Here is a 15,765-nt window from a genome sequence, read left to right on the forward strand (position 1 = left end):
TTATTTTATTTTATTATACTTCTTCCCTTTTAAAAACTTTTTATTATTTAAAATTGCAAACATTTTAATAACAGAAAAGTAGTATAATACATTTTTTGTACCATCACTCAGCTTTGAATATTACCAACTCATAATCACACTTTTTACTTATAACCCTCCAATCTAATTATTTGGAAGCACATCCCCTGCGTATTACCTATATATATTATATCTCAGGTCAGTACTCTTTTTTTTTTTTTTTTTTTTTTAAAGCAACTGTTCAAAACAGGATCCAAGCAAGATGTGTGTATATGGCAGCTGCTTGATGAAATTCTTGATCTGTTTAATCTGTTTTCAATCCCCTCTCTCTTCCACCTCCTTACCGTTTATTCCTTGAAAATACTATATTGAAAACTGATGTTAATTGCCCTGTGGTTTTCTGCAGTTTAGGTTCTGATACTTGATTGCCAGTGTCTTTTAATGTCATTCTTCTGTTCACTGAATGTTTTTGAGAATTAACACAGTTGATGAGAGTTAGTTTTGACAATTACTTTTAAATTAACTTTGCCTTCCATTCATGTTGTATTCTTAATGCTTTTCTTGTTAGAGTTTAAATTTCATCCAGATATATAAATTGAGAAAGACTAATGTTTCATTAGATTTTAATAGCTTGTGTTAATATCTAAACTCTGTAGTACCTCGAGTAAAGATCTTAACATTTTTATGTTATTAAATGTTTTAATAATCAAATGTATTACATATAATTTTCAGACATTTTATTTCAACAGGTGGGAATTTGAAGAATCTGAAGAAGATCCAGTGACAAGTATACCATTTCAACTTCAAAGACTTTTTGTTTTGTTACAAACTAGCAAAAAGAGAGCAATTGAAACCACAGATGTTACAAGGAGCTTTGGATGGGACAGTAGTGAAGGTATTATTCTCTTGTAAAGATAAATATTTCTAATATCCAAAGGAATTCTGGCACACAATATTATAAACAAATAACACATTAACGACTGAGCTAGCTTTACCTTAAACCTTCACATTGCTTTTTGCTGGGATTTAAAAATAACTATTTTTAAAATTTAAGCTCTGAGAGATAAACTTTTTTTTTTTTTTTTTTTTTATAGAGGCATGTTTTATTTATTTATTTGTTTGTTTGTTTGTTCGTTCGTTTTTTTTGTTTATACATGCACTGGGTACAGTCAGAAGCGCGGGAGGGTGAGAGAATTCACCAGAGCCAGAGCGGGGAGCAGAGCAGGCAGACAAACGAAGCACACTGCTGAGGAGAGCAGCGGGCGGCAGGAGAGGTCTGCGCGCCATGTGGGACCCTCCTCTGGTGACCGGGGAGCAGCCGGGGATCGAACCAGCGCCGCAGAGGTCGCCGGCAGGTTCGCAACCCAGCGCTCAACCGCTGTGCCACAGGGGAGGCCCGAGAGATAAACTTTTGATTAATGAAAACTTCCTTATAAGTCTACTCTTTTTATATACTTAAGCTAAAATTTTAATTTTGGATCTTAGACTTTTGATAGTGAAAAATAACAAAAATGGCAGATAATATAACAGCAGAAAACCATTATTTGTAAAATGCAAACATTTCTTGATTTTCTTCCTTTTGATTGCCAGTCGTGATTACACTATATTGTGCTTTTTTAAAATTTAGCGTTATTGTGTAGGCTTTTCCAAGTTTCTCATAATTTGCTTTTAAACAAATTAATGTTTTATTACACTAAATTTATTGCCTTTTTAATTAAACTCTGTCTTAAAAATAGCTTGGCAGCAGCATGATGTACAAGAACTGTGCAGAGTCATGTTTGATGCTTTGGAACAGAAATGGAAACAAACAGAACAGGTAATTCATTTCTGTCAAGTTGAGGAAATTGTTTTCTAATCACTCTTTACCCTAAAGTGACTTTTGTTCTTTTGGAATGTTTTATATCTTGGACATTAGTCCAGTTGATAAAGTACTTTCAATTCCGTATGAGGAATTGAAAGTACTAGGTTCTCACTTGGCCATTAACTGAGTTATAAAGTTTCTTATTAAACCACTCTTAGTATGTCAGATTCCTTTTATTAAATAAGAAATTGGACTGGGACCTAGACAGTTTCTTTTCAGCTCTAAAATATATATAATTCACAGACATACACATATATTCTTTAACACATTTAAAGTATATGTTTTGACCAGTGAGGCATATTCACATGCTTTTGACATTTAGAATCTTTATTAATTTGACCCTGTTCTTATCTAATGGAAGGAAGAAAAGTTTGAAGTGGGAGAGAACATTAAGAATGTCATTGAATGGGAGTAAGGCCAAACTGGATGGTGCTTAGAACTCAGTTAGAATACACTGAATGTAGGGAAGAGGGTCATAGGGATGAAGAAGGGTAAGTATCTGGAAGGTCACCTGAAGGGTTTGATGTCTGATTGGAATTATTATAATGGCTTTGACCATAGTTTTTCAAACATACATTGCATTAAGATCAGCTGGAGCATTCCTTCTATGTATCCAAGGTTTGGTACAAGAATCTTAAGGCAAACATTCTCTTGGAGAGTTCTTACTTAGGGAGTTACCTATCTTCTTTGGGCAGTTGGCTGTGTTCGGGAACTAGAGGAGAGGTCCATTCTTTTAGGTAAAGATACTCTGAAGAAGATGGACTTTAAGATATATTTTTGAATTTTCTATACTTTAAAAGATTTTATTTATCAACATTATGTATATTACTGAAAGTTAAAAAGTTTTATTTGCACCTTGGGCTACCGAATAAGATTTTAGAAGTAAGACTATATTATTGTAAGTATGATAATAGGCATATGTAAAATTATAAAAATAGCTAGCTATTTAGCTATATAATTATTAATGTGCCTAAAGTGACAGATTCGCATATATTCTCATCCCAAAGAAAGGATGCTATGAAGCTTAATAGTACAATAAATTTGCCAACTGATTTCAACAAAATATTTTAATACTGGGGTCTTAGCGATACGGAATTGAAATAATTTTTGTGCATTGATTTTTAGTGTTAATCTAGTTTTATTGAATTTTGGTTGACTTTTATCAAACCTTGATTATTTTTCCTAGAGAATTTTACATAAATCTTAAAGCTTTGTAAACTTCAATACTAGAAATCAATATCCTTTTGAAATTCAATTGTGTTTTCATACAATTTTAAAAATTATTTTTAAGAAACGCTTTTTAAAAATGTAAATGTTCTTATTTCTAGGCTGATCTTATAAATGAACTATATCAAGGCAAGCTGAAGGACTATGTGAGATGTCTGGAATGTGGTTATGAGGGATGGAGAATCGACACATATCTTGATATTCCATTGGTCATCCGACCTTATGGGTCCAACCAAGCATTTACTAGTGTGGTGTGTACCTTTCAGCTGACTGCTTGTGTATCCACACACAGAATACATAATAGCACAGTGGTATATTATCTGTCATAACGTAAGTATCATCCTAGATACACCTTCTTGGGTTGTTAGTCATACCTGCACTTCAACTAGCAAGATCTAGAAGATTTTTGAGCCTTCAGTGAGTCCTAATAGTGCATGTATTAGAAGAAAAGTGAATGCAAGTGTACTGCTTCATCGCTCAGTATTTTGTTCTTCTGATAGGTGACTAGATTATTTCACTTTATCTTTATTTAATAAATACTATTTTTGTGACTGTTTTTGCAGTGGAAAGTACTTTTGGGGGAAGGACTTTGTTTTGTTCCCTACACTTCTAAAATTGGGAAAATAACCTTTAGTTTTTATGACAAACAGAGGCCATATTTTTAAAAAGAACATCCCTATTCTAAAATTTAAATCAAAAGAATACATATGTAAACATGGATAGTTTGAAGAATCAGAACTATACACAATTAGGTTCGTTATTTATATACTGACTATTTAATTGGCAGATTACCTAGCATTTTCTCCTTCCTCTTCTTGCTATGCATTTTTAATTGCTTTTTGAAAATTTTTGTTGCATTGTCATTACGTATATGTGTTTAACTACTTACACATAAGAGGAGAGTCATCAGTTATGTTGATACTTAAAATTAGAGTGTTTAGAAACTTTTTTTTATTATGAGTCAAGGGAAACTTTCACATCTAAGACATCTAAAAAAGAATTTCATAATGATGTCATTTTGGGTCTAATTAAATGTTGAGGAAGCTAGTTCTATTTGTGTTGTTATTTTGGAATCTTCTGATCAAGTTTTCAGCAAATACAATTGCTTAGCTAAATCTTTTTTTATTCCCCTGCCAAATTGCTACCATTTTCTTAAGTAGTAAATTATAGATACTGCAATGGAATAACTTGGAGTATATTTTTGTAGAAATGAAAAAAGGGGCATTTCCAAATGGAATTCTCCAAAAGTATCATTCTCAACAGAGAATGATAAACGGATGGAAGTAATGATAGTAGTGATACTTCAAAGGGAATTAGAAGTTACAGCTATAAAGCAGTATATAAGCAATTTTATAATGCACATGCGCTAATAGGCCTTGCAGAAGGGAACTTAAAACTTATTAGACTTTGCTGGAATCATTTGAGGGAAATTATAGCAGGTAAAACTACCCAAGATAGGGGTTCTAAGGAGGATACTACCTTCACAGAACTTTAGGTAGAGGTAAGAGAGGTAAGTGATTTCCTATTATTTTCTGAATTCAAAACCTACAATCTTTGTTCTTAATCCACAGAAATCATCACACAGGATCTAAAACTAGGTTTATATCACTGTTTGCCATTGTGTATTTTGTCAATTCTATATGCTTAGAAAGAATTTGGTATAATTGTAGATTGTAAAAATATAGTTAAAAGCATTTTGAAATCGGATTCAAACAATATATAATTTAGCCTTAATTTGAACTCTTTTAAATTGATTTTCCCACTTTATAAATGAACTCTGGTATTTTTGTCTTATTGGATATATGTACAAATAGACTGATATTAACAAAACAGATAAAATTTATATACATGTGCATACAACACATGCAGCATTGATGGTTATACTTGCTGTTTATTGTATGTTTTGTGTAGTGGGCCACAATATTATGGTGTGTGTATCTTGATATTTAATTTCAGTAATTAAGTATGAGGTTCTGTTAAGGGTTACAGTTACTTTTTCTTTAACCTTCCTCTGGAACATCCAGTTTCTGGAACTGGTTTATTTTCATATTTGAATAAATTAACCTGAGAATAATATTTAAGATTAAAAATGAATGGAATTACCACTTAGCTAATTTATGATAACACCTGTAATTTGTGTTCATTTTTGGTATGACTGATATACTTTAAAAAAAAAATATTTATTTATTTATACAAGTCCTGGATACAGTCAGAAGCACGGGAGGGTAAGAGAATTCACCAGAGCCAGAGTTGGGAGCAGAAAAGGCAGACTGACGAAGTACACTGCTGAGGGGAACATTGGGCGTGGCAGGAAGTCTGCGCGCCATGTGGGACCCTCGCCAGCAGCTGGGGATTGAACCGGTGCTGCAGAGGCTACAGGCAGCTTCGCAGCCCCGTGCTCAACTGTAGTGCCACCAGGGAGGCCCGATAAACTTTTTTTTTAAAGATTTATTTATTTATGCATACAAGAGCTGGGTTACAGGCCAGAGATACAGGGGTGAGAGGATCCATAAGAGACAGAGCGGGGAACAGAACAGGCAGATTGACTGAAATACACTGCTGAGGGGAGCAGCGGGTGAGACAGGAGAGGTCTGCCTCACCATTTCTCCCTGGCCCGCCTTGGGATTGAACTCATGCTGCAGAGGCTGCGGATTGCTTCATAGTGAAGTGCCCAACCCCTTGCGCCACCAGGCCCAACTGATAGACTTTTTTTTTTTTTTAAAGATTTATTTATTTATTTATTTTTAATTTATACAATAGCTGGGGTACAGGCCAGAGGTGTGGGAGGGTGAGAGTATTCACCAGAGACAGAGCAGGGAGCAGAACAGGCAGACAGACTGAAAGCACTGCTGAGGGTAGCAGTGGACAAGGCAGGAGAGATCTGCTGGGCCATGTGGGAATCTACCCGGCCAGCCGAGAATCAAACCCGTGCTGCAGAGGATTTGGACAGCCTCACAGCGTTGCGCTCAACCCGCTGCGCCACCGGGGAGACCCCCCAACTGATAGACTTTTTAAATGAGTGCTAGGGATTACCACAATTGAAAGATTTTCATCACCATATTTTCATTATTGAATTACTTGTAAATTATTATAGCTATAATGTTTATTATATTCCTGATCCTCATTTTACCTAGCCAAGTAGGGAATTAGTATTTAAGGGTTCTCTGCCATTCTTTCTCAGATGGAGTTCAATTCTACTCTCCATTGAGATTTAATGGATGTAAGAGAGATGTCTTCTTTGCTTAAATACATTTGGGAAATGTGTAACTATAATTCTCTCTGGAAAGTTCACAGTTCATACTTTATTTTGAATTGCCTAAAGATTTTTCTGGTAGACAAATTTGTTTAACTATATTTAACCTAGCATTTCTTTTTTGTGGGACATCTATTATGTTTCTTAGGATTCTGAGAAACATATTTTGGGAAGTTCTGTATTGGATTAAGGTGATTTAAGTAATCTTTCTACTTTGTTACATTAACATTTCCATTCTTGTAGTGTTGTTTGACATATTTTGTTATTAATCCTGAAAAAATTATAGCGACTGAAACATTGTATTAGTCGTATAAAAATTTTGTTGTTAGCAAACAAAATTAAGAATAAATAAAATTTAATATTTTAATTTCTTAATGAAATTATGAAGGTAATTAGAACCTTTTAGATATTAGAGCTGTATGTACAGAATCAATCTCTGAATTCATAATCAAAGAAACTAAATCTATTTGCACACACATTTGAGAATGTATTATGGTCAGGAGATTATTCTCAGTACATTCAAGTCTTACATAAAATTTCAAAATATAGTTTTTATTGATGAATTATGAAAGCATATTTCCTAAATCAAAAATGATTTAGCCTTATATGTTTAAAATAACTAGGGAATTTCATTTCTGTTTTGTAGTACAATTTTAAACATGATTGTCTTTTGTCATATGTTTATTGAGTTGCCATTTTCTATTAGAATATTATTAGGTAAGTACATTTAAATATCTGTTAAGAAAAAGTATGTTGTACGATCTGAAATTGGGTTTAGTTATATAATTCCGTCAGTGTTTTTGGAAAGATTAGGTTATGTAAAAGACTCTTGTTCTCTAAGTAAACATAACTTAATTATTATTTTAAAGTTTTGAATGGTAAATTGTTAAATTCATAAGTATTTATGAGATAAGTACAAGTGTTTAGTATACATCAGTTCATATCATTAGTTCTGTCCTTAAGTGATTTGGACATTCTTAAATGGCTGACTCAGCCATGTAACTTATTTACATGGCAAAATAGTCCAAATTTGTTCAAATATGTAAACATCACACAAGGAAAAATCCCTCCCGCAGAATCTACTCTCATTTTTCTAGGATTGTGTATGATTGGACATAGTAGGAAATAGTTTAAAAAGTGGGGACTTCTGCTTTCAGGAAAATGGAGTAGATGTACATTGCCCTATTCTTCCTGTAAAACAACTGAAAATCTTGAACATTACATATAAAATAAGCATAAGAAGACTCTGAAAGTGGAGAAAAGGCATAAAGACTAGGGACCTCAGGACTCAAGGAATGATATGGGGTGAGTTCCCTGGGCTTTCTTTTTGCCTAATATATCCCAGACTTTGGTGCGGAAGAAGCTGGCAGCTTGGAAACAGCAAAAAGGCATGGTCTAAAAAGCCTCTTTCTCTAGACAAAAGACCAGGAAAGGTTAGCCTAGCAAGGCAGAAGATTTTTAAACAGTAAAACTGTTTAAAAGAAAGACTAAAAGAAATTACAGAAAGACAGTAATTTCCATCTCATCATTTTAACTTAGACTGAGTGGGGAGCCTAGACTAGTACCTTTATTAGGTGATAACAAGACTCTCCACTCCCTAAGTCCCCCTCCCCCTCAGCCAGGGTGGTTTTAAAGAAGACTGAATAGGGAGTTAGGAATTTAATCTCTGCCAGGCAGTAACAAAACTCACTGCCATGTCTTTTTCCCTGGTTCATAGTCATTAGAGAGAACTCTGATACACTGGCCTTCCACTCCCACCTGATAGTAAAGAGGTCCTACTTTTTTCCCCCACTGGAGTGATGTGAGAGGAGCCTTAGTGGAAAAACAGGACATCTGTGGTGTCATTGGAGATAATAAGGGGAGTAGTAATGAAATACTGCTGTACCTCACAGCCAAGGTAATACCAGCAGAGGCCTACTGACCAGCCAGAATCCCTACTCTTGCCAGCAAGTCATGAGGAACCCTACCTCACCTTAGGTGTCAACAGAGGCCAAGTGGGAAATCTGGACCTCTACTCCCACTGACAATAATGAGGCAGGAATCTTTTCCTCAGCGTGAATAGTGTCAGAATAAGGCAGCTAAGCTAGAAGATTAAAATGGGGTCCAAAATTGCATAAAAATCTCTCAGAATGTCCAGATTTCGAAAATCACCAGGGAAATTTCATTTTGACTGAAATAGGCAGCAGTAGACGCAGACACTGAACTGAGAGATGTTAGAATTATCTAATGTTTTATATCAGCCATTGTAGAAGTACTTAAGTGAGATACCCCAAACAATTGAAACCAATGAGAAAATAGAAAATCTCAAGGGTTTAGAATTACAAAGATAGAACTATAAAAATTGCTCAGTCAAAACAGCAGAGAGAGTACAGACTGGATATCCTAGAAGTCCTCAGGGACCTGTAGGACTATACCAAGATATCTAATATTTGTGTCTTTGGAGTCCTCGAAGGAGAGGAAAATCTACTCAGAGATACACTGTCTTAAAACTTAGCACAGTATGGGCCTCCCCTGGTGGCGCAGCAGTTGAGCGCTGGGTTGCGAGGCTGCCCACAGCTTCTGCAGCACCAGTTCGATCCCTGGCCACTGGCGAGAGTCCCACAAAAAAAAAAAAAGAAAAAAAAGAAAAAACCCTTAGCACAGTGGGAAAAGAGGTATAAATATCACAGACCCAAGATGCTGATTGAACCTAAAACAGAATCAATCAGAAGAACTCTATATCAATTCCAGTTGCAGTCAGGTGCTGCTTAAACATGGGATATATTCTCAGAAATGTGTTGTTAGGTGGTTTCATCACTGTGCTGTGCCAGTGTCAAAGAGTGTAACTACATATACCTGGACAGGATAGGCTATTGGGACAATTGTAGTATGTGTGGTCTTTATTTTTTATTTTATTTTTTTTAAAGCTTTATTTATGCATACAAGAGCTGGGGTACGGGCTAGAGATGCGGGAAGGTGAGAGGATCCACCAGAGACAGAGTGGGGAACAGAACAGGCAGAGTGACTGAAATACACTGCTGAGGGGAGCAGCGGGCGAGACAGGAGAGGTCAGCCTCACCATGTGGGTTTCTCCCTGGCCTGCCTTGGGATTGAACTCATGCTGCAGAGGCTGCAGATTGCTTCATAGTGAGGTGCTTAACCCTTTGCGCCACCAGGGAGACCCATGTGTGGTCTTTAAACTACATATTTCTGTGTAGCTAAGCTTCTGAAAAGTAAAGAAAGAAAATATCTTGAAACAGCAAGTGAGAAAAGCCACCTTTTCCTTTGGGAAAAAAGCACTCTGCTTTCTCATGAACCAGAAGCAAGTGGCATATTTTTTAAATGTTGAAAGAAAAGAACTGATAACTATAGTCTTATATTCAGTGGACATATTCTTCAGGAATGAAGGCAACACTAGGACATTCTTGATAAGGAAACATTAAGGAAATTTTCAACAGATTTATGCTTAAAAAAAGGCTAAAGAAAGTTCTCTAAGGAGAAAGGGGATGGTGAAAGGAAAGTATTTTGGAACATAAGGAATGAAGAAAGAACATGTTAAGCAAAAATTTTAGGTAAATAAATTAGGCTTTTATTTTCCTCCTGAGTTGTTAAATGTTAGGTTTGATGGTTGTACTAAAATTAGAGTGGTGTCTGATACAGGTTTAAATGTACTAGAGGAATTATTTAAGGCTATTTGTATTATAAATGGAAGAGGGCAAAGAGGCCTGCAGGGAGGTAAGGTTTCTGTACATTACTCAGTGAGAAAGGATGACACCGGTAGGCTGATAGTTAAGTGTAAATGATGTAATATTAGAGCATCCATTGAGAAAGAGATACACTCAAAAACATTATAGATAAAACAGTTTTTTTTTTTTTTTAAAATAGAGGCATGTTTTTATTTATTTATTTGTTTGTTTGTTTGTTTGTTTGTTTGTTTATACATGCACTGGGTACAGTCAGAAGCGCGGGAGGGTGAGAGAATTCACCAGAGCCAGAGCAGGACGCAGAACAGGCAGAAGGACCGAGGTACACTGCTGAGGGGAGCAGCGGGCGGCAGGAGAGGTCTGCGCACCATGTGGGACCCTCCTCCGGTGTCCGGGGAGCAGCTGGGGATCGAACCGGCGCCGCAGAGGCCGCGGGCAGCTTCGCAACCCAGCGCTCAACCACTGCGCCACCGGGGAGGCCCTAGATAAAAGTTTTAAAATATGTTCAAACCACAGGAAAGCAGAAGAAAGAAAACAAAAAAAAAATATATTAAATAACAGCCTTACATGTAAATGGTTACATGTAAATGGTTTAAGTATACCAACTAAAGGGCAGAAATCAGTATATTAGAGTCAAAAAGATATGACCTAAATAGTACGTAATCTATAAGAAACAGTATATTGCTATAGGCAGATTGAAAGTAAAAGGGAGGAAAATGATTTATCATATAAACATTAAGAGAAATGAGGCATATCTATATTAATATCAGAGAAAGTACACTTTAGAGGGCCTCCCTGGTGGCGCAGCAGTTGAGCGCTGGGTTGCGAAGCTGCCAGCAGCTTCTGCAGCGCTGGTTCTATCCCCGGCTGCTCCCCGGCCACCGGAGGAGGGTCCCACATGGCGCGCAGACCTCTCCTACCGCCCGCTGCTCCCCTCAGCAGTGTACTGCGGTCCTTCTGCCTGCTCTGCGTCCTGCTCTGGCTCTGGTGAATTCTCTCACCCTCCCGCACTTCTGACTGTACCCAGTGCTTGTATAAATAAATAAATAAATCTTTAAAAAAAAATACACTTTAGAACAAAGAAAATTACTAGAGTCAGGGGCATTATATAATGATAAAAGGGTTAATCCATCAAGACGATAGCAATCCTAAATATGTATATACCAAATAACAGAGCTGCAAAATATATGAAGAAAGCTGTCAGAACTGAATGGAGAAATTGATAAATCTGTGATTTTGGTTGGGGACTTGACATTCTATCTCAATAATTGGTAGGTAGACCCACTAAGCAGAAATTAGCAGATACCGAATTCAACACCATCAGGCAACAGATTTTTACATACTGTAAATGTCTGTTAGAGACATAACTAGCAGAGCACACATTCTTTCCAGGTGCCCATGGACTTGAATAGACCATTCACTGGACCATAAAACAAACCTCAAAATATTTAGAAGAACTAAAATTATAGAGTGTTTCCAACCATAGTAGGATCAAATTGGAACTCTAACAGAGATAACAAAATCCAACAAAGACTTAAAAAGTATACAGCATACTTCTAAATAATGCATGGGTCAAAGAGGAAGTCTTGGGAAATTAAAAAAAAAAACTGAATGAAAATGAAAACATCAAAAATTCTGAGACCTACTTAAAGCAATATTCAGAAAGAAACTTATAGCATTAAATACTGACATTTAATAAAATGTTTACAGTGGTAACAAAAAAGGAGGAAGTTACAAATAAGTTATCTTAGCGTCTATCTAATCTGGAAAAAGACGAGCTAAAGAAAACATCAGAAAAGAACATACAAAAAAAATACATAAATCAATGAGATTAAAAACATAATCAACAGAGAAAAATCAGTAAATCAGAGCTAATGAATAAAATTGACAATCTTATAGCAGGACTGATTTAAAAAAAGGCAGAGATTACCAATGTTAGGTATAAAATACCAGTACAAACCTTGCAAATATCAAAAGGATAGTAAGAGACTACAACAAACAACTCTATACATATACATTTTAGAACTTAGTTGAAATAAACCAGTACCTTGAAAAACAGGTAAATAATTTGAATAGCCCTGTAACTGCTATTCTTACTAAATTCATTGTTAAAAATCTCTCAAAAAAATTTTCAAGCCTGAATAATTTCACTGCAGACTGATAGGAAAATATTTTGCAGCAATGAATGCCAATAAAAAATCAGAGGATTCCCAGTTTTATTCCTGATACTTAACCAGAGACAGTTTAAAAAACCAAAAACTATTGACTAATCCAATATCCTTAATGCATGTAATATGAGAAAGTCCTTACTAATGTTAACAGAGTCAAGCAATAAATAAAAAGAATTACATGCCCCGACCAAGTAAAGTTTATTCCAGGAATTCAAGGATGGTTAATATTAAAAACTTAATGAGTGTAAAGGGGGAAAAAAATCACTATATTATTCCATATTAACAAGTTAAAGTATAACATTCCTGTGATCACATCAGTTGACTCAGAAAAAGCAAATGACAAAATTCAATATCCATTCGTGGTTAAACCTCTCAGGAAACTAGAAATAGAGGGTGATTTTCTCAAGTTAATGAAGAACATATTTAAAATAACCTATAGCTAATATTTTTTTTCCATAGTGAAAGATTTAATGCTTTCCCCCTAGAAAGTCAAGATTATCTAGGCAAGGAGACCTGCTCTCACCACTCTTATTCATAGTACTGGAAAATAACCAACACAATAAGACAAATAGAGGAAATTAAAAGCATACCAATTGAAGAAATAAAAATTTTCCACCTTTGTATTTTTAGATAGCATTTTTTAAAAGGTGGAAACAGCTACCAGAAAACAAAAAAACAACAACCTAGAACTAATGAGTTTATAGCAAAGTAGCGAGATATAAGATAAATATACAAAATCAGTTATATTTCAAAAATACTAGCAAACAACATGTGGAAAGTGATATTAAAAACACAGTGCCATTTACAGTTATAATAAAATAAAACCCTTAGGTATAAATCCAACAGAATATTTACTACACCTATAAAATGTAAACACTGAAGAGAATATTTAAATAAATGAGGAGAGAAACATACTGTACTCATTAATTAGAAGATTCAACATAGTGAGGGTGCCCTTCTCCTTCAAATGACATTGTTTTATTGCATTCTTCTCAAAATCTGGCAAGATATTGGACAATGCACACAAATTCATTCTACAATTTAGAAGGCAAAGGAACTAGAAAGTCTATAATAGAAACAAGAATTTTGAAAAAGAAATATACAGGGAGAATTCAGTCTACCCAACTACAGGTCTTACTGTGTAGCCACAGTACTAAACACTGTGTGGCATCAGTGGAGGGGTAGACAGATCAATGTTACAGAATAGAAAACCTTGAAATAGATCTAGACCAATATGTCCAACTAAATTTTGAGAAATACGTAACAGCAGTTCAGTGGAGAAAAGGATGGTACTTTCAACAAGTGATTTTGGAATAACTGACCATCTGTTTGCACAAAAATTAATTATTGTGAATCTTAGACCTAATACAAAAATCAAAATGGATCATAGATTTAAATATAAAATGTAAAATTATAAACTTATAGAAAAAACATAGGGGAAAAAAATCCAGATCTAAGATTAGGCATTGAGTTCTTATATACCAAAGGTATTATCCACAAAGAAAAATCGACGAGTTGGAAGTCATGGAAATTATAAAATTTGCTTTTTGAGGGTCCATGTGAAGATGATCAAAGGAGAAACTTACAGACAGGCAGAACATATTTGCAAACTACACATCAGATAAGATTAATAATATCTAGAATATTGACAAAATTGAACATTGACAGAATATTGACAAAAGAGAACATTTCATTGAAGAGATGTACAGATTCAGATAAATACAGGAAACGATGTTCAACATCACTAAAAAAATACAAATTCAAACCACAACGGAGATATTACTATATGTATTGAATGGCTAAAATAAAAAATGACAGCACAAAAGTATGGTGACAGTGGAGAAACTGAATTACTCATATGTTCACTGTGGGAATATGAAATACATATTTTTTTATAAAACTAAACATGCAAGTACCATAGACTCCAGCAATTCCACTTTAGGTTGCTCATCGTAGAGATGCATCAGACTTATATTCACACAAAAACTTGTAGATGAATGTTCATTTAACCTTATTTTTAATATCCAAAAGTTTGAATAAGCCTAGATATCCTTATATAAATGAATGGTTTGACAAATTCTAGAATAAACTATAGAATAATTGATTAATAAAAAGAAACAAACAATGCATACAAAATCTTGCATGAATCTCCAGGGAACTATGCAGACTAACAAACTCATCTCAAAAGATTACATATGATAGGATTCTATTTGCATTTCATTTTTGCTATGATAAACTTTGTAACTGGGGACAGATTACTGTGAGAGTATAGATTTGATGGGGCAAGGAGGTGGTTAGGTAGGTGACTGTGGCTTTAAAAGGGTAACAAAACATCCTTGTGTTGTCAAAATTGTGTAGTCTCTTGACTTGTATGGGTGAACGTGTATAGTTGATAAAATTATATAGAATTTAATGTACTCACACAAGTTACTAAACCAGGAAAATCTCAAGTGTATGTTTTCCAATTGGAAAAAAATGGGCTATAAACTCACTAGTTCTAGGTTGTTGTTTTTTTGTTTTCTGGTAGATGTTTCCATCTTTTAAAAAATGCTATCTAAAAATACAAAGGTGGAAAATTTTTATTTCTTCAATTGGTATGCTTTTTTATTTCCTCTATTTGTCTTATTGTGTTGGTTATGATTTCCAGTACTATGAATAAGAGTGGTGAGAGCAGATCTCCTTGCCTAGATAATCGTGACTTTCTAGGGGGAAAGCATTAAATCTTTCACTATGGAAAAAACATAGTATACAAGGATTCTCTCTATTATCTATTGTTGTATATGTGAATCTACAATTATTAAAAAAGTTGCAGTTAACAAAATTGAATGCCTTAGGTAAAAGTATCTAGAGACCTTTTCGTATTTAAATGAAAAACAACTTAAAAGTTAATAACATGGTGGGCCTCCCCAGTGGTGCAGCAGTTGAGCCCTGGGTTGCGAAGCTGCCCGCAGCCTCTGCAGCGCCAGTTCGATCCCCGGCCACTGGGCGAGGCTCCCACATGGTGCACAGACCTCTCCTGCCGCACGCTGCTCCCCTCAGCAGTGTACTTCATCAGTCTGCCTGCTCTGCTCCCCACTCTGGCTCTGGTGAATCCTCTCACCCTGCCGCGCTTCTGACTGTACCCAGTGCTTGTATAAATAAATAAATCAATCTTAAAAAAAAAATAGTTAATAACATGGGAAAGACAGTTGAATTTATTTGTAAGAAATACATGTTGCTACAAGTCAGTAGAATTACAATATAGCTAAGGACATCAAAGTCAGGAAATAGTTATCTTTTTTTGTTCAATTTGAAAAAATAAAGTATTTTAACACATTTCTCCATTCAAAATAAAAGTCATTGGATGATGAAGAAATAATATTACATATAGATTAAGAGTTAAGAAAGATTTGTGGACATAACATTTGGTCATAACATTGATCTGAATCTAGATTTTTCTGCATTAACTATAAAATTGTCATAACCGGTATTTTTATTTGGGAACTAAGGAAAGAATCTTTATATTCTATTCTGAACTCTGAAAATTACAGTCTTAAAAATGTACAAAATAAC

The 15,765-nt window shown here is 34.9% G+C and overlaps 1 protein-coding gene across 3 annotated transcripts in view; it reads left to right on the top strand.

The window, feature by feature from the left end:
- The window catches only part of USP47 (ubiquitin specific peptidase 47), a 96,361-nt gene that overhangs the window by 46,772 nt on the left and 33,824 nt on the right, over nt 1-15,765 (top strand). For all 3 annotated transcript variants that reach the window (XM_037522669.1, XM_054699373.1, XM_054699374.1), the window contains 3 exons: nt 768-913; nt 1,755-1,834; nt 3,208-3,357. In XM_037522669.1, the coding sequence (XP_037378566.1) occupies nt 768-913; nt 1,755-1,834; nt 3,208-3,357 (376 nt within the window). The remainder of the gene's footprint in view (nt 1-767; nt 914-1,754; nt 1,835-3,207; nt 3,358-15,765) is intronic.

Source organism: Talpa occidentalis, unplaced genomic scaffold, assembly GCF_014898055.3.
Source record: "Talpa occidentalis isolate TD23 unplaced genomic scaffold, MPIMG_talOcc4v2.1 talOcc4.3, whole genome shotgun sequence".
NCBI classification, from domain to species: domain Eukaryota; kingdom Metazoa; phylum Chordata; class Mammalia; order Eulipotyphla; family Talpidae; genus Talpa; species Talpa occidentalis.